Source organism: Symphodus melops, assembly GCF_947650265.1.
Source record: "Symphodus melops genome assembly, chromosome: 5".
Classification (NCBI taxonomy): domain Eukaryota; kingdom Metazoa; phylum Chordata; class Actinopteri; order Labriformes; family Labridae; genus Symphodus; species Symphodus melops.
In genome coordinates, this window is record NC_136695.1 from 9,495,887 (window position 1) to 9,515,735 (window position 19,849).

General features: G+C 39.2%; 1 protein-coding gene across 5 annotated transcripts in view; it reads right to left on the reverse strand.

The window, feature by feature from the left end:
• oxr1a (oxidation resistance 1a) overlaps positions 1-19,849 on the reverse strand; it is a 105,202-nt gene that overhangs the window by 41,454 nt on the left and 43,899 nt on the right. For 2 of the 5 annotated variants that reach the window (XM_079343451.1, XM_079343448.1), the window contains exons 1-3: positions 12,728-13,059; positions 9,393-9,452; positions 7,855-7,937 (exon numbers count right to left, since the gene is read on the reverse strand). In XM_079343451.1, coding sequence (XP_079199577.1) covers positions 7,855-7,937; positions 9,393-9,452; positions 12,728-12,884 — 300 coding nt within the window. In that variant the 5' untranslated portion in view covers positions 12,885-13,059. Of the gene's footprint in view, positions 1-7,854; positions 7,938-8,291; positions 8,350-9,392; positions 9,453-12,727; positions 13,060-19,849 lie in introns of those variants that run through there. The other 3 variants (XM_079343450.1, XM_079343452.1, XM_079343449.1) reach the window with 3 other exon arrangements.

The window sequence follows — 19,849 nt, forward strand, 5'->3', positions numbered from 1 at the left end:
GGGTAGAATAACTCTAAGCTTGCAATAGATAAGGCTAGGAAAAGAAATACAGCAGTGCATACTTGACCCAGGCAGCACAGCATCATTCTGCGAAGTGGGACTAATAAATAAGCTTCATCTTTAGAGAACGTCAACCATTCTTCTTAAAACTATGGGTCAAAGAAAGTAGTTGAATCTTGCATTGGTTCAGACATGGAGGTTGTTGGAGTAGTCAAGAAATATATATATTATATATATAATATAGGATATAAAAATATAAAACTCTCTGGAAAATACAGTTAGAAGACTGCCTGGACTCAAAGGTAAAATCTATTAAGCTTCAAGATTTAATCAAGCCTGTATTGACCAGTGACCTCCTTTGAACAGTGTTAACTTATCTAAAACACACTGAGGTGAAGTTGCTTATTGGTTCAGCTTTTCCGAAGGCACTGACAGTTACAAGTAGTGTGGGAAATGGACCTTATGAGAGAAAAAAAAACGTTAGTTATCAGACCATTTGGAGTAAAAACTGATGATGATTATAACCATTCAACCATTGGTGTCAACAGGATTTCAGTGATAAAACTTGATTGGCTTTTAGAACAGTGGTTCAAAGGATGAGAATAAACATTGAACTAAAATGGAACACATTTTCATGGAAATATTAAAATCTGCAAAAACTTAGATTATGGTCATTCCTTCATCAGACTACTTCTTCTTTATAACAAACACTAAACCTGAAGAAAAGATTCAAGAAAGAACCATTATTTCTCTTGATGTTATGTCAGACATAACATCCAAAGGTTATTCAGTGAGAGAAAGGGTTATGTCAATCCAGACTTGGAAGAAATATCCCCGAAGGACTCTGAGGTCAGGAGTATGACTTTAAATGCTGCCCACATATTTCCAGAAAAAGTCAAACAACTCACCTACAACCAAGTCCTCTCATCCTGGTCTTATTTGAAGTCCTCTCCTCAGACCAATTCAGGAAGTAATACATATTTTCTAACTGGATTTCAATTAAACAATTATTTTAGGCATATACTTTTTTAAAGTTTTGCTTTGTAAAAATTAGCCGGTTCCTACTGTTATTAGTTATTTGATTTTGTTAAGCACGACAATATTTAGTTTGTCATTAATACATTTTTTATAATTATTTGATTTCAATTGCTCGGGGATCTTAAAATAAGTCGTTAGTGCTTGAAATTCTGTGTTTCTTTTAAATAAAGTTGATTAATTCAATTTAAAACAAGAGTCAGCCCCAGTGATTGCTGCGGTTATATCTTTGCATGCTAAGAAGGCGTTTACATTGTTTTTGAGGCTAGGGCTGAGCAATATGGACCCAAAATCATACCTCACATGTTTTTATAATATTTGTTTTTGGGCAGGCAGAACAGTGAGGGGACAGAATGGGGAATAACATCTGGGAAATGAGCCACATGTTAGAAATTCCAACCCTGGCCACTCGCCTTTGGCTTCCTTACATTAGGCATGAACTGAAAATTCAGCCCCTGTAGCCCCTATATCTTGATATACTTGAGCTTACTGGTGATGCAAAATATATATATATATATATATATATATATATATATATATATAGCTTAATATTTTTATCTTCAACGTGTTAAAAAAACAAAGTCCTAATGGGCATAATGCCAAATGTCACACAGAGACTTGGCATTAGGCAGCCAACGGCAAGCTGCACAATGTCAACATGACATAAAAATAAACCTTTGTGAAATAAAAGCAATATAAAATACATATATAAAATGTTTTTCCCTTTACTGCTTAACAAATACACCACAGTTTGTTGAATGTTATTAAGGCATTCTTTTGGTCCAGCTGAGAACGAGAGAGAAAATGTCTGGAAAAATAAGCAAACTGGCAGCGCTATGGAAGGAATGTGTAACTGCACGTAAATATTGATATAAACTATTTATACCCTTTATCTTGATAAAAATATGCTCATTTATCTTAAAAAATAATTTATTTCAGCCAGAAATATATCTAATAATATAATCATGAGTGAATTTGAGGCACGCTGTGCCCTGGGATCATTTAATAGATAGTAATAGGGCTGGTTACCAAAAAAAATTGTTTCGATTTAATGGTTAATGACCTGTTATATCAAATGAAAGAAGATAGAGGTTGTGGAAAGTATCTGAAAAGTAACTTTCAATAATTAATCTTCCTATGACGAATGTTTTCAATCATATCTCCAGAAATACATCTAAAAAAAACAGACACCAATCAAACTGGATACATGTTTACATGTTTAAAATATAGGTAACACAATACTAGACTTTCTCTTACTGAAAGGCTGGGGCAGGCTTCTTGGATGTTCTTTGACTACCATTAAACAAAACTATTTGACTGATTTTTCTCAACAGGAAGGTTGAAGGTTGGATCCCCAGCAGCAACGTACCCCGACACTGCTCCCCCATTGCTTTGGTAGTGGAGTATGAATGCGTATGGGATTAGTTACTTTGAATGGATCCAACTAGAGCTGCAGCTATCGAATATTTTAGTAATCGAGTATTCTATCGAATATCCTGTCGATTAATCGAGTAATAAATCCTAATTTTGCTTAATTAAGGTTTAACTCGTCTCGGGTCGTCCCTACAGCTACCATGGTAACGCCTGCTTGTTACAACCAACCACCTTTGCTCTACAGCTGCTGACACTCACCATATTACTGAGAGGGTCCCAAATAAACTTTTTAATTCACTGGTCAATGTGGCAGGTAAATTAAAAATACAGGCCAAACATGTTTTAATGGCTGAAATAACAAATACTGTTTTGTGTAGCCTACACATCTGTTACAGTACATTTAATTGAGAAAGCATTATGTTCTGTTGAATCAATCATTATGTCAGATAAGGAAATTGAGAAACTTTAAATATATATTTGCTAAATTATTATTCCACAAACAAGTTATCTCTTGATTTAGCTTTGAAGACATCAGACATTTAATATAATCAGCCTGTTCATTATTAGAAGTGTGCGCATCTCTGTCTGCTCCTGCAGCGCGTGCATTCAGCGCGCTCACAGACTACAGAGACCATAGACGCGTCTATGACAGAGACTGTGAGGACGTTGCTATCGTTATGTTAGCTGCAAACACGGAGAGAGCGAACGGAGAAAAGCCGACGGTTTGACCGGATCACGTGTTCCCGACTCGGTCGTATGGATCACGGATCAACTGTGTGCTGACTAAAAGTGAAAAGGGGCACGCCGCGCTCGTGTGTGTGTGTGTCAGAGAGAGGAGCAGGTAGCTGCAGCTACATTAAACGTGTTTTATACACATAGCAAAAAGTGGGGAAAAAAATTAACGAAGCCTCGAGGCAGCGAAAATTCCTCGATGAATTTTTGTAATCGAATTATTCGAGTTATTCGAGGAATCGTTTCAGCTCTAGATCCAATAACATAGCAATCACTGCCATCAGTGTGTGAATGGGTAGGTGTGACATGTAGTGTAGAAGCGATTTGAGTAGCCAAAAGACTAGAACATCGCTATATAAGCTCAAGTCCATTTACACATTTTACTATTTACTCACTAAAATCAATATGACTTTGGCTACAGAGCACTGTGAGCGCACAGTAATCTTTCTGTTGGGGGTTTGCATGTTCTCACTGTGCAAGTGTGGTTCCCCCTTGTTACTACATCTCTGTTACACTGCCAAAAGACATGCTTCTTATAAATGATAAATGGACTCGAGCTTATATAGCACTTTTCTAGTATTCTGACTACATAAAGTGCTTTTACATCGCTTGTCATACCCACCCATTCACACATAATTCACTGATGGCAGAAGTTGCTATAGCCCCGTTTCCACCAAGCGGTCCGGCTCGGTATGGCGCGCATTTTGCGGCGTTTCCATAGACTAATCACGGGAAAGATTCCCAAATAACCGATCCGTACCATCCTACTTTTTGGGACCCTTCTGTTGGGGTGCCAAGAATGTGAAGCCGACCCAAAAAGGTGTAGCTAAACACTGCAGTCCGTTGATTTGTTGAAAGAATCGTCACTTCCTGTGTTACGTTGGCAAACAAAACTCCACCGTTGTTAAACCATTGACTGTAATAGACAGCTGATTGTTTACGTCTGTATTTCTCCTAGAGCCACACAGCCTTCTCTGAAACAAAGCTTGATTGAGTTTTTGTAATAAAGAGTCACATGCCAATGACAAAGTGGATGAGCTGCTGGATGTCTTTCAGCCTTGGTTTTGTTTTAGTAGCGTTTTTCTCCTTTGTTAAATTTATTAGTTAGCGGTTAGCCGCTATCATATGACACTATTTACATAGGGGCTATCGTCATCCGGTTTACACGCCGCCTACCAAATAGGGCACGGGTGGCTGTGGAAACGCAAATGGGATCAGGCTTAAATCGAACCAAACCAAACTGTACCGATCCGTACCCGACTGCTGTGTGGAAACGGGGCTAAAGGTTTGTTCACACGGCAGGATTTTAACATTTTCGGCCGATTTTCCAAACTTTAGAGACCACACACATGGCGATAAATAATCTGAGGTTTTACAGTTTTGGTCGTACAGTGTGTGGTGTGCGGCCACACGGCAACATCAACACACCAAACACGAACCGATTTCACTCGCGGACATCCCCCGATCAGACGGGAAATCTCGCAAAACCTCTCGAGATCAAACGTGATTCCAGAGTCAACAAACGGACGAAGAGGATGTAATAGGGATCATTTGTGCTGTTCGTATCTGAAAAACACGTTTTAAAAAGAGGGTTCGGTCAAAGGAGTGGAGACAACGGGAGCATGAACTGTACTTGCTACATGATATGGAGGTGAGTAGTTGTTGTTTTGCTCCCGGTGTTTTCGCTACTACGTCACCTCGCTTTCTGATTGGCTATTCAACAGGCTCGTGCTTGTTTTCTCCTTGGGGAACATGTTGAATATCCCAGATTTGAGATCGGAGCGGTCCCGACATTCTTCCGACCAGACGAGAGCAGTCTTAACACACCACACACGGCAGGATGATTTTATAAGATTATCTTATGATGATCGGGGCGTCCTTAAGATTATCGGAAGGGGAGAATCGGGGCCAAAATCGGCGTAACTATCCTGCCGTGTGAACCAGGCTTTAAGTACGGTAGTTTATGTAGTGAGGCTATAAAGAAGTAACTAATCCCATTCATTAGCATGCATAAACTGGTGACGAAGCAGAGGCAGCATTACTTGTTTACATGTTTTTGCAGGACTCCCTTGAAAAAGAGGTTTTTAACCTCAAATGGGACTTTTCCTGGACAAATATAGGTTAAATTAAAAAAAATACTGGGTTAAGAGTCTTACCCAAGGACACATCAGACATGCTGCTGCAGGAGCTGGGGATCAAACCCTCGGTTGAGAGACAGACTCTACCAATTGAACCAAAGCCACCCCTCTTATATTGTTTGCTACCCTTTTTTTGTCATTATATTAATGGTTTGTGATTATAAATAAAGTTGCTGCAAGCTCCTTCATCTTCAATATTTATTGTATGGTGAGAAGTAAAAACACTCAATTTAAATCCCCTTGAGCAAATAAGACAAGGTTAATATAATGAAAAACTTTTTTAGAGATAGCTCAAGCAAAAAGAGAAAAGAAGTGACTGAAAGAAAATATTGTTATTTTATGCTCAGCATTTTACAAATTCATGGGCTACTAGGATGTTTCAAATGTATACTATCTATCAAAAGTATCTATTAACTTTTGAAAAAAAATCAAGCCACTATTCCTGCCTTTGAGCAAAATATATTGTGTAGGGAGTAATTATCTACGCATATGCATTTGGTTGGCCCACAAAACCAACAAACAAAAAAAAACTAAATCTGCCTCAACTGTGACTGTAATATTCTAACAACCTGTCTCATAATCTGACTCAAATGGGTTCATGCCCCATGTGACTTCTTTTAGTCATGCAACCTAGTCACAAGATCAGTTACCCTTACTTCCTTTGGACATGGCAATGTTTTCCTAACACAATCCGGCAATGGTGGCCCGAACTGACAAGAATAGATCTGAATTTTCTTTCCTTTATTTTTTAGCAACAAACACCAAACAAAGCACATGCTAGAGGTGGCATTAAACCAGAGTGCCTTAACTTACATTTTTATTTGTAGATTTCATGACCTCAGTTCATCATTTTCTTATTCTAAGTCTTATCTTATTCTAAGTCAAACAAATAATTCTGAAATAGAATTATTTATTATTAAGTAATGCTGTTGTCTCTTTCTTTGGCTCTATGATTGCTTGCAGGTCAGCCAGCTGGACTTGGTTGAATGGAATAACATTTTCAGTGTAAAGGCTGACTAATTGCAGCTGCTCGGGCTATTTCTCAGTACAAAAATGGCAGTGAAAGAAGCCTGTGTGAGGCACAGTGGTTGAGGATGAGAGTGAGATTGTATTGATAAGGTTACACAGGAAGAAACCATCATTTCTTCTGTCAAGGCCAAGAGATGATAAACCTGTGAGCTGAACAGTGAAATAAGTTCACAATGTCTGCTGTAACCCCAGCATGAAAAATGAATTAGAAAATAAAATTGCTTCTCAGAAACGGATAAATGGTGACTATGCATCTCTTACAGTGTAGATTAGACATGGTTATACCACCTTGCTAGACGGTTAGGGTTAAATGTGCAGTGCTCAACCTAGAAGTAATCTAGTTAAGGAGAATGACCAAAAGAGAGTAACGGTAAACAAGAACAAGACTGGTAGGATATGTGAATAACAAATGCATTTTTTTCTCCCTAACAAAACCATTTCAAAGTATTTTTTTCCCATTCAACTAGTATTTCCATTCTTTTCACTTTCTTTGTCGTAGTGCTTTGGTTAATAAATCCAGAGCAAAATAAAGGTTGTCGTTGGCTGTCTTGGACGATACAGAGGAAGCTAATTGCAGTGAAAGCTCCAGCAGCTTCTGGAACTGAGAGCAACAGCTGGAGAAAACTGATGATCCAATGTCCAAAAAAGGATAACAAATATAAAATGCGGTTAAAAAATTAATGGGTAGGTCAGTAAAAAGCCAGAAGCCCTGGTCTAACTAAACCAAACATCATTTTCCTTATCCTTTCTTCTCTCTGCCTTCTTTCTTTTCAGCAGACAGGGAGTTAGAAGGCACTGTGTGACTGTAATCGAATGTGTTAATGTTGCCAGGGAGAGAGGCGATCTGAAGCAGTCTGACTGCTTCCAGATTTGAGGGTCATTTGAAGAACACAACCAGGCATAGCAGAGGCGAGCTCCATTTTCAGCTCACACTAGGGAACCAGAGCCCTGTCCCTCCCCCCTTCTCACCATCTCTCTCTATCTCTCTCTCTCTCTCCTCATTCCCCCTCCCACTTTCCGACACAAAAGCTAAATCAATAGAAATGACAACGCAGTTGGAAGGTCATTCATTTGTGAGCACAGCAAGCTCTGTGGTGGAATGCTCCTTATTATGGCATAGAGAATAAATAGAATAACAAATACATAACCTACCTGTCCTAACCTTCTTGCTTGTTCTGCCATAATGCAAGAAGAAAACGACAGGGCTGATACATTTCCTCTCTCCTTTCTAAAGTAAGAAAATGAAGCTAGTACACAGAGAACCTTTAACTGAGGACATGTTGTTACCATAAGCTTTCTATCAGCTGCCTTTGATGTCTTTGTACACTGGTAAAAAAAACAACAACAAAATACCTCTTTCCTCACTAATGAGCTACCGAGCATGGTGAGATACTGACTTTACTGCACACAAACAGAAGAGCTACAGCTGGAATATAACCAAAAGCACAAGACAACACGCAGGCAGCAGCAGTATACTGGTGAACAGCATCTCAAAGAAATAACATCCTTAAAGCACACCGAGCACAGTTGCTTGCATATTACTCACAGAATATTCAATAGTCCCTTTGGGTCTCTGGAACGACATGCGCCTCCCATCCTTCTTTTCTGGAGTCTTCTTCTGGCCGGTATCTGAAAGCAAGCGAGGCAAGGTACGCATTACATTCATGTTCCTCTCTCCCCAGCTTGTCACAAGCTGCTGTTTCCCAGCCCTGTGGGTAGACAGCTCATTCGTCAACAGCGAGGGAGCCAGCCAGCAGTATGAGCTGTGAGCGTCGGACAGATTTCTCTCTTTCTCTCTCTCTCTCCCTCTCTCTACTTAACTCAGCTTCTTCTCCCCTGCCTTACTCCCTGTACCACACTGTCCTCCCTCTCTCTATTTATCTCTCTCTCAAATAAAAACACATGCACACACAAACACTCCTCTTCCCTGCCCTCACATACATATATAGCGCAAAAATATCTGTTAAAACCAGTCCACCTTGCCTTCTTGCCTTTCTTGACAGACAGATACCAAGTTGGCTTCCATCTGGGTACTGCTGTCCTCTAGTGGTAAGCAGGGGTGCTTAAGACAGAGATGGAGAAGGAGGGGGTTGGGGCTGAACAAGCGGGTGAATGGAAGAGTAGGGAGGGATCATTCCTATGTTTCCTCACTCAATCGTGGTACAAAGGGGAGGGCAATTCAGAGAGGCACTCTTTTTGCCCACTTTAATCTCAACTTAATATATTACTTAAAAAGAAGTTAGAAAAAAAGACATTTCATTTTTTCCTGTTTGTTTTTTTATTATTTATTTACTTTACACAATTGAAAATTATACCATAAAATATTTAGACACTTTAATTTTAGAAGTAGATATGCTTATTGGGGACAGAAAGGGTGAACAAAAAAAGAGTCTGTGTCACGTTGTGTTATGTTGGCCAGCAGCAGAACAGGGGAATCTGTTCAAAGGGGCAACAAGAGAAGGACAGAGCTCAACTTTCCTCTAATACAAAAGGTAACTTCTTAAGGATTTAAATCTTTTCCACATCAATCTCGACCCAAAACCAAACAAAGAAAACACAAACAATAGTGATAAAATTTCCTGTTTGGTCTGATTGTCTCCAATGACCTCTGGTAGAGGTTATGGTGTTTTAGTGAAGAATTTATATTGGATATGCATTGAACCATTGACTTATGATGTTTCCCTGAAATCCATTTCTTTGTGTGACTAAATGACTAGTGACAACTTTTTCATGTCTTTCTCATCCGGTATCTCAGATAGCTGAAAACATGAGTCATACAACAGTGTTGCTATTTCTGGGGCTTAGGACTGTCTAATAGAAATTGAAAAGGCGGGGGAAATTGGAGCCATTCCTATGCTAAACAACAAGCAATTTGGATTTAGACCCCAACTGGAAAGCACTATATTTCAGTATTAATGTAATTTGCTTGGTCATAATATTTACAGTCGACAGGTTCATCCATCATGGATGATTAATTATTTGATTATTTTTTAATTTCATTTTTAGACAAGTATCCCCTTTTCGTTTTTTAAATGTAAACATCTTATCTTGATTTTTTTTGCACCTCTTTTTTTTTTTTTATACCTGAAGCAATCAGAAAGACAGCTTGCATGCACACCCTGGTTTCTGACAGCTGATGACCATCTGTGCAGAAAAAACAAACATGGTTGACAAATGGAGAGACAAAGAAACTGAGGGTTGTCTTTTTCTCATAATTTAAAAAAATAAAATAAAAAATAAAAATAAAACATGAACAAATATGCAAAGGGAGGTTTGGCTGGGACAAAGCATTAATATGCTGGCCTTTTGTTGTAAATAGGCAACAGGTCTCAAAAGATCATGTGTGGAGATGAAGAGACTATGGCAATACTTATGTACATAAGATAAATTAGTTATAAAAGCTATTAATTTAAATAGTTAACAACATTTAGGCCAATTTTAGTGTTGTCGTTCGACACTTATAAACATTTAACTAGACTTGTTAATAGGATGAATTACAATTAAAGTAGGTCAACTGCAAGAGAAGCTGTATGACTAACCTGGGACGTAAACAGTCATGAGAGGTCATTCCTATCTATGCAACCAAAGAATGCGTGAGAAGGCTGCTTGTCGTGATCATATCCAAATGCTTCCCGACAGCAAGAAGAACAAGGTCCATCAACACAGGGATTTGCTTGTGTGTGATGTTCATTACTAGGCATACGTAACAGTACCATACCACATCATGGTTAGGTGCATGCAGTCACACGGCGAATATGTTTAGGTTTAGACAAAGGGCAATCACACATAGCTCTATTCACACCCCAATTCAGGTGGTGGTAATCTGCACATAACTGTTAGCTAACCCCTATTAAAACAACAAACTAAGAAGAAGACTAGCAGAATGACACAATGGAGCAAGAGAACCTGTCTGCTTCTTTCAAATAGTTGCATGTTTGTCTTTTTTGTATTGTTTATTGCTTAATACAAGGCTGTACCAACTATCACAGATAACTTTTAAGAACACTAGTGGGAGGAAACTGTAACTTTTATGACTGCCATTTAAAAATAATTTTGAGAAACCTAGAAATATGCATCCAGGACTCTGTTGCTTTGTTCCTGTTGAACAGAATTTGTACCATATAGTAACCCCAAATCCGAGGTATGAAGCCAACCATTACCCCTTTGAACAGTTACAACCCTTTAACATACATAAGAAAAGCTTTGCTAAATCCAACTTGAAACCTCCATTGATGAAAAATGAAGCCTATACCCAAGTGCAAAAACCTGCAGTTTGTCAAGGGTCCGCTTGAGGCTGGTTTCAACAGCCCCGTAAATCACATACATCCCCAATTTAAAAAAGCCTGTTTTTTACAGAAAACATTAACATGTTTATGGCCTGGTACCAAAAACAAGGATTCTGATTAGTCATTGTCCTCATGGTCACACAGCTGATAGTACACAGAACTTGGTGATGAAGCAAAGCACTGTCACAGCATCAACAGCTTTCACCAAAATCACCTCCTCTTTGTCTCCAAAAAAAAAATCAGTGAGCATGTGAGACCACTTGGTCTCTACTGCTATAGAGTCAAGCATGCAGAGGACCTGAGGACTCCATCTGTTATCTGTCACAAATCACTATTTAAGGTTAATTTTATTTACAAAGCACTGTGGCTGGTAGTTAGCTGTTGGTGTTGCCTCTTGTGTGAACTACAGCCAGTGTGTTTGTTTAATGGCGGGGTATGCCATACCGGAGGTTTGCCATAGACCCCTAGTTTGAATAACAAAATGCTACGCAGTAGTTTGAAGTCACGGTGCTTGTTGTGTTTTCCTATTTACTGCTGTGTTTTCACCCACATTGGGAGTGGACGCTTTGGAAACAGTGAGTTAGACAGCTCTCATTTATATAGCAGAGGGAACATGGGAACAGAGAACAAGGGAATAACTAACATGATAATTTTAACCACTTCCTCAACCATTGTTATATTAAACAATTAAATATACTGGTTTTAACATTACATACAGTAACACAGGGAGAGAAATACAGAGATTGTTCAATTGCACTATCAAGACAGTCTACCCTTTTATTTGCCGGCAAGTTTTGTCAGCCCATGTTCAAATGAATGACCTAAGTCTGTATTTACAGTGTAATTGTGTTTATATGTTTAATAATTCATCTGTATCTACTGGCTTCAGTTTTGGGTGTGCAATTTCAAATAACAAAACCTGTGAAATTAAATTCCATGTTTTCAAGACACTGAAAAAGAAATTAGGCCAAAGCACTAATTCAGCTGGCAAGACAGTCGACACGTCATAAACCTATTCTCATTGCATAATGTCCATTTTTTCCATTTAGTCTGTCAATGGCCTGAAAGGGACACACACTTTGGTTGTAACACTAAACTCTCTCCCTGCTGTCCCAGCTCAGGTTAAAGTAAATGTGCATACAGAAAGATAATAAACTAAGATTTTTAGTTTCTGTTTTATGTTGTGATGATCAGACTTAATAAATCATGGCAGCTTGGACAGTTTATTAAGTTGTCTTTGCCCAGGTGGTGAAGAAATGACTCCCTTAAATACTCCAGACTGAGTGTGAGGATAAACACAAGACAGAACAGGAATATATTTATAAAGTATAAAGTAAAATGTTGATAAAAATGATGTAAATCAACACATTTTTTAGAATCTTATATATAGTCCTATGCTGTCATGTCTTCATTATTTAAAAGCCTAATATTTAATAAAGAGTTTGCTAGATTTGATAACGTTTATCCAAGCTGTAGCCTATATAGAACCAAATATATTAGGAGTACTACGGTTATAGTTTGTTACGGTTCAAAAACAGTTGAAATGCCGTTTAAGTGAGCCTACCATTGCTTTAGTTATGATTTTAATGTTGTTTCAATATAGTTTGAGGGTGTAAAACAACACTGAATCAACTTAAAATTCTAACGTTGATTCAACATCCATCACGTGACTCTTTGTTATCTGGCCTGTAAATATTGAGGCCATGCATATATAAACATGTTTATATCTATGTCTAGAGGCGCCCTCTCGATTATATTTTGCCATTTATTTCGTCACTTCCCATCCTGATGGGAGAGTGGAGCCTTCAACTAAAACACTTGATAGTTTGCGTCAAGTCACGTACAGCATCGAATATAAAGTCCGAAAGTAGGCTAAACAAAAAATAAACTACAGCCTAATTAAACAAATTCAATCTCAATTGAGTATCTTGACCGAGTTTATGGCCACCAATCGTTCTAACGTGTATGAACAAACTGCAGTTCCTTTAAATTCAGTAAGTTTAAAAAGGGACTTTGGCATTCGACTCGGAAGTAAAGCATGCGAGCGTTTGAGATTTGTTTTCCTGTCAAAACCTGTCGAGTTCGCATGTATTCCCAAAATAACAAATTAACGAAGTTAAATATGCAATTTACCTGTCTGGGAGCCGACAATGTCATTAAACGTTAATGTCCTAGCACGGGGCTGTTGATTTTGAATTGTCTCTTGTCCGGGTCCAGGCCACAGCCTCTGTCCAATAGCCTCCCGGACAACTCTTGCGCTGCTGCCCGTAACAGATAGTATAAAGTCCATAGCGTCAACTCACTGCAGCAAGCCCAAGCGAATTAAGCCTAAAAACAAAGCTTTCCGATAGTTGTTAAAGACCGCAGTCATTGCCCAAAGCGTAGTGTTAGCAAACAAAATAGTTCTCGTGACGTGAAGAGTCTAGCATTGTAACGTACTAAACACATTCCAAAACAGGAACTGACAACTGGGGGGCAAGGCAAACATTTATGCAAATTCCTCCACTCTAATTTCCAAAATTAATGGAGATTTATTTATTTTTTTAAATGTTGATAGTTAGTTCATTGCAAGCAAGACAGTAGCCTGTATGCATGGCAAGACAATATCTGAGGCACTTTTCTGAGACCCAATCTTTTTTTTTTTTTTCTGTACTGGTCTTATTATGTTTATTTAAACCATTTGAATCACATTTGGAAACACAATATGAAAAATGTTTGGGGGGGGGGGGGATGGTGCTGATATCGATATGTCTGATAAAAGGGAGCTGTGAGTACAATAAACCAGTTTCACATTGTGTTTTATCCTTTCTTAATGTGCTCCATCTGCTGGATTTATTGGGTAGTGCATGTATCAGTCGCTCCATTTGAAATAGTTAAAGTTAAGGGGAAAGTAGTAACAGGAGCAATCCTAAACTGTATATTAAGATTTTATAATTAAATATATTCCTAAAGAATAAAATAATATACAATGAATCTATGTTGTATTAAACATGTCAACTTGCTATTCCCAATGACTAATTGTTATTAAAATGTGACCGTCTTTTCAAACCAAAAGGCAGCAACTATTTACATCATCTTATAATCTGTTGATCATGTCATGAATTCTTCAATACTCTGATACCCCACACCCCACATTTATTTTCTGCTTTTTCAAATTCGCAGTTGATTTATCTCAGTATATTATTATAATTTCCTGTTTTATAATGTCCCTATCTTTGTATCTATGAATTCCCTGTGCATAATTCCAGTGATGTTGCTTGAATTCTAAGTATTTCTAATTTATTTATATTTCAGTCACTATAAAAAGGCTAATTTGTACTATTAATTATTATTTCTACTGTTATATTCCCGAGTTTACATACATTCCCAACTAACATACATGAATACTACGTCTCCTCCTGCGCAGGAAGAGAACATATATTTCACCACGTGTGATTGTAATGGAGCTCAGAGTAAGTTCAAGCAGGAAGATTGGTTATATTCTTTCACACAATCCTTCATCTCTTCACTTTAACCTAAACCCCTCCCCTACAACAGACAATGCCTGAAAATGGAGGGGAGGGGAAGAAACTTTTTGATTGCAGCTTGAGAGCAGAGATGACTAGGGGAGAAAATGTAGCTGACATTTCTCACAGCAGCTTGAGAAGAAAGCGATGTGTTGATGTGTTGCAAATAAAATTAATTAAAGCAATCATGTCTTCCATTGTCGCTTTAGGCACCCCACTTTTGCATACACCATCTGACGCACAATGCTGTGTCAGGAAGTAATCTGAGGTGCAACAGTGGGCAGCCAAACAACTTACTTTCTCTACCATGGATGGAGCCCATGTCAGTTACAAGCACGCACACATGCTCCATATCCAGACCATTGTCTTTGAAAAGTCCCCTCAAAGACTATCATGCTTGCAGTGTTTTCTTCTAACGGCACTAATTCAAGCAATTCCTCTCGGAAGCCTTTGACGTAAAAAAAAAAAAAAAAAAGGACATATACACAAGATCAGTTTTGTCTATGGTCTCATCTAATAATGTAGACATGAACTTTCTTTAGTTCCTCTAACAGCATTTCAAACACGTCATATTTATAAAAACAAATGTCACACTTGTTTAATTTTTTTTCACCTTATTCACAACAGTCAGCATGCAGTTTTTCACAGTTTCAGTTAGAGTTTGTCTTTTTTTCTTTGCCAAGCTACTACAGAAGGAAGCTACTGTAGCTGTCTCTTGGGCTGTGCATGACCGCACCATTGTGGTACAGTGCAGCTCTAGTTGTAAGATGATTATACGCAGCGTGTTCATTGTCTGTATGCTGTACAGGGTTGGTGAAATGTATTTTTCTTGGGTTTTCTCAGCTTTTGTGGCTGGACCAGGGACTGGGCCAATAAGGGGTTACTCCTGGGCTGCATTTGGCATGCGGGCCACCATTCTAATAGGACTGTTCTACACCAATAACTCTGTGGAACACTGACCAAAAACATCCTGTTCAAACAGATAACAGCGCCTGAAGTGAATGAAAACAAAATGAACCCCCAAAAAGCAATGTCCCTCTTTTAGTCAGGCTGCATGTTCTACTTGCACAATGTACATTCGGGTGTACATTCGGTGTGCATGTACAGTATGAAACAAATAGCATGCCGCCCACGCATTAATTCTATTATAATTCAAGGAACAATTTTCTGTGATTTGCATGTACACGGTAATGGTTACAGCTGGGTGCAAAGGTTAGTGTACAGATTCACACCTTCCATTTATTTAAACTTTTAGTTTAAATAATTGATTGTGTGTTTAATACATTCATTCTTAATTACATGTGACAATGAAAAATACTGTTAATTTACAGGGCAGTCTTAAAAAAATGCCCTAAATTCACAGACATTTACCTGAAAGATACCTGTATTTGTTTTAGAGCTGAAACGATTCCTCGAATAATTCGAATAATTCGATTACAAAAATTCATCGAGGAATTTTTGCTGCCTCGAGGCTTAGTTAAGTTTTTTGTTTTTTTTTTGCGTCTCAAAACTTTGCTGTGTATAAAACCCGTTTAATGTATCTGCAGCTACCTGCTCCTCTCTCTGACACCGACACTTTAGCGCTAACACACACACACACACACACACACACACACACACACACACACACACACACACACACACACACACACACACACACACACACACACACACACACACACACACACACACACACACACACACACACACACACACACACACACACACACACACACACACACACACACACACACACACACACACACACACACACACACACACACAAATATTTGATAGCTGCAGCTCTAATTTGTTTTATATATTTTGACATTATATACAGTATATATTTTTCTAATCAATCAACAATAACTTACTGTTATTTGATGAAATGAGACCGTAGCAATTGTATTTGTATTTTTTTCAGTTTATTAAATGTAATTTTGTTGTATGGTTATTTACCATAATTTGTCAGTATCCGTCAGTGGTAGAGTCGTCGTCTGTCAACAGGAAGGTGGTGATTGATTCCCAGCTTCTCCAGCTACATGTGTGGTGTGTCCTTGAGCAAGACACTTAGCCCTAAGTTGCTTTTGCTGCATTGTCGTGGCATATGAAAACGAATGAATGGGATAAGCTACTTCTGATGATCTCACTATATAGCAACCTCTGCCATCAGTGTGTGACTGGGTAGGTGTAACCTGCGGTGTAAAAGCGCTTTGAGTGGTCAGAAGACTAGAAAAGTGCAATACCACTGAAAGCTCAAGTCCATTTACTTTTTTTTTTACAGTTTAGACTTCAGTGTGATTGTAAAAAGAGAATTACTTTCATTACAGAACAACAAACAACATGAAGGCCAAAGGAAAGCTGCCACTGTTCCTCTGTCAACTGACAGACTACATAAACACATTACATAAGCAAAGCTGCAGCACCCGCAATTGTGCACATGACTGCATTAGCATGTGAGCGGGCATCCACATGCAGCACACATACAGTAAACAGACTCTGCTCTTTTGTACAAGATATTTTCCATCACTATGTCTATTACTGTAGTAAACTCATGAGACACAAAGACAATCAGGATCAGTATGTGGTTACTGGGAAAATTAATTAATATAGCTTAAAATATAGGTTAGGGTATTTCCTCAGAAGTTAAAAATATCACATCATTTTTCAAGCATCTCTTGAGGTGGACTCAATTTAGAGAACTGAGCATGTTTTCTTTTCTTAAATGTGTTCCTCTGTCTATTATGTATCGTATATATGTATATATGTAACCAAGATAACAACCAAAAAACCAGTGAGCTGTTCTAACCGATGAAAGCTATCCCAGATGTCAAACAACCTTTTTAATAAAAAAACTGTCTCTCTTAGGCTTTTTAAATCAGATTTTGTGTGCTTTGTGTTGACGCAGTGGACACAACAACAAATGGCACAGTCACATGGCAGTCTATGTGGCAGCTATCAGGCTTTTTTCTTGCCCAAACTTAAAGAAAAAGTGATAATGGGAAAAAGCAAATAATTACCAGATGGAACATTCTTATCTAAAGCATCCCTTCTCTCATAGCACAGAACTTTGATCGTCGAAAGATGTTTAAATATAATACAGGTGACTGTCTGTGACTGGTAATAGAGAGATGGTTTATGTTGATGACCCCAAATCCTGCAGTTCCTCAATCACTGCTTGAAGTAGCTTCAGATGCACTGGAAGTCACATGCATGCCATTCAAAAAAGTTTTTAGAGCAGAAGAAGAAGTTACACTTTATTAATCCCACGAGGGGAAATTCGGTTTTTTACACTCTGTCTAATGACACACACATAGGCCGAGATACACACTCATGCACAAACAGGGTTCCAGTGACATGCATTAATGGAGAGGTCTCAGAGTGAGGGGGCTGCCCACAGCGAGCACTCCAGAGCAGTTTTTTTTGGGGTTCGGTGCCTTGCTCAGGGGCACCTCGGCAGTGCTCAGGAAATCGACTGGCACCTCTCCAGCTACCAGACCAATTTCCGAACTTGGTCCGTGCCGGGACTTGAACCGGCGACCCTCCGGTTCCCAACCCAAGTCCCTACAGACTGAGCTACTGCCGCCCCAATGAAATGAACATGTATTAAAAATCGATAGCGCGTCTTGATTAGCACACACTGTGAGAGGAATTTTTGATAAGTCGTCTATAAGGATAAGCCATATTCACAATAAGTCCTGTAGCTGAACTGATTGAAAGGTGGGTGTGATGTAACAATTGTCAAGAGGCTAAAAATCTGTCTCAGCTTCAGCTCTTAGCCAGATAAGGTGGCTGAAAGTTAGGGTGAGACATCATTTCCAGTATGACAACTACCATCAATTGGCTTCCAAAAACTTCCAGCAGTAACAGATGTGTGGCATCCTTCATGCTTTGTCCATTAATAATTAGTCTGTCAATATATGTTCGAGCCGTGTAGATAACTTGATATATTATAAGGCCAGGATGGCGCTTTGGATTTCTGTCTTAAGAGAAGACAGTACCCCTCTAATCGCAGTGGCAACCTCCAGTGTAAATTACTATATGTATGTATGTATGGCTATACGTACTGAACTAATAGCTTTCATGATAACAGCATCAGCCAACCAATGAGCTGCTTCAGATGAGTCCAGTATGGCAGGTTGGGGAGTATTATGGGGTAAAAAGTTCCTAAGGGCGTGATCACACTGATAATCACAGTCACATAGGGGCTGCTAAATCTTGTTTGGGGGATTATTGTATACAGGGGGGAGGGGGGACAGCGGGTGTGTATTGTAACGTGTATTGTCTTGTGTCCTGCCTGTCTGTATACTGCTACTGGATGCCCTGAATTTCCCTCGGGATCAATAAAGTATCTATCTATCTATCTATCTATCTATCTATCTATCTATCTATCTATCTATCTATCTATCTATCTATCTAATCCATACTTTTTGATCAGTGTGATTGCTCTGTATACCATGCTCAAGCACACAAAACCTTCTTGGACCTGGCATGCTTGGAAAGGGTGTGCTTCGGCAAGGAACAGTTTATGCACAAGCATAAAGATGTGGGTATGCAATGTTGGCAGCCTTCATTATGGAGAAATCCTGGAGTTTTATGGCTGTATCTGACTAAACATCACTTAAAATAAGCTACAAAGTAGCTGTCATGTTCTCCCTGTTGTTCTCCGATAAGTGGGCGCCGCTGTTACACCACCAGCAACGCTTATCATACCGTCCCCCCTTGCTGCACTGGCCCACTCTGACCACCTCATGTTCTATTTGATTCCTGCATACAAGCAAAAATGAAAGCTCTGCAAACCTGTTGTGAGGTCTTGAAAGCAGTGGACCAGTGAAGCTATGCTTAGATTCTACTGACTGGGATACTCTTAGGAATGCCTCAAACAGTCTGCATGAGTGAACAGGGGCTGTGACATCATACATTGGCTTCTGCCAGAACTTGTGTGTAACATCAAGCACTACGGTGTGAAAAAGGAGGAGGCATTTCGGAGTGGGGACAGGGAGAGTTTAAAGAGGCTAAATACACCTTCAGCAGAGCAGTGAGAAAAGCCAAGCATCTTTAGGCCCGAAATATATTCAACGTTAGTACCAAACACGAACGCATTCTGATTGTCACTCGTGTTGTCTTTGCTTATACTCGCAAAGTCCAAACGTAACGTACGTTTCTTACTGGAGGCCTCCTATAGGGGGCAGGCAGCCATATAGAGCTCAGTTTGTCTACCGTTTGTGTGGTCCGGAAACGGATATCATAAAGATGGTTATAATCACGAACCATATCCATCAAATGTTCCTCAAACATAGTGTCCTGTTCCGTCATTTTCAAGAAACGCCTCCTATATGCACGTCAACTGCCAAACGTCCGGGGAAACCATATACCTGTATATATTAAGCCCACAAGCGCCTCTAGCGGGACTGACGATACTGCAACTTGCGGACGCGTAGTTGTACCTCGCACATTTTGGTGCAACCACCAACGCCAGGTACGCAAGTGCGTATCCTGCGTTGTCGGCTGCGTATCTAACGTTGAGCATATTTCGGGCATTAATCTCACAAAATACCACAACAGCTTTCAAAGAAAGATGCTGGCTTAGTCTGGGAGGGTAGCAGACAGCGACGAGCCTAAAACACCCCACTCTGTGATTGACATGCACCTGGCCAACAACCTGTAAGAGTTCTACTTTCACTTTGAAAGACACGAAGACACCCCAGGAAGCATTCCTCCACAACTCACCATCACACCAGGGGCTGAC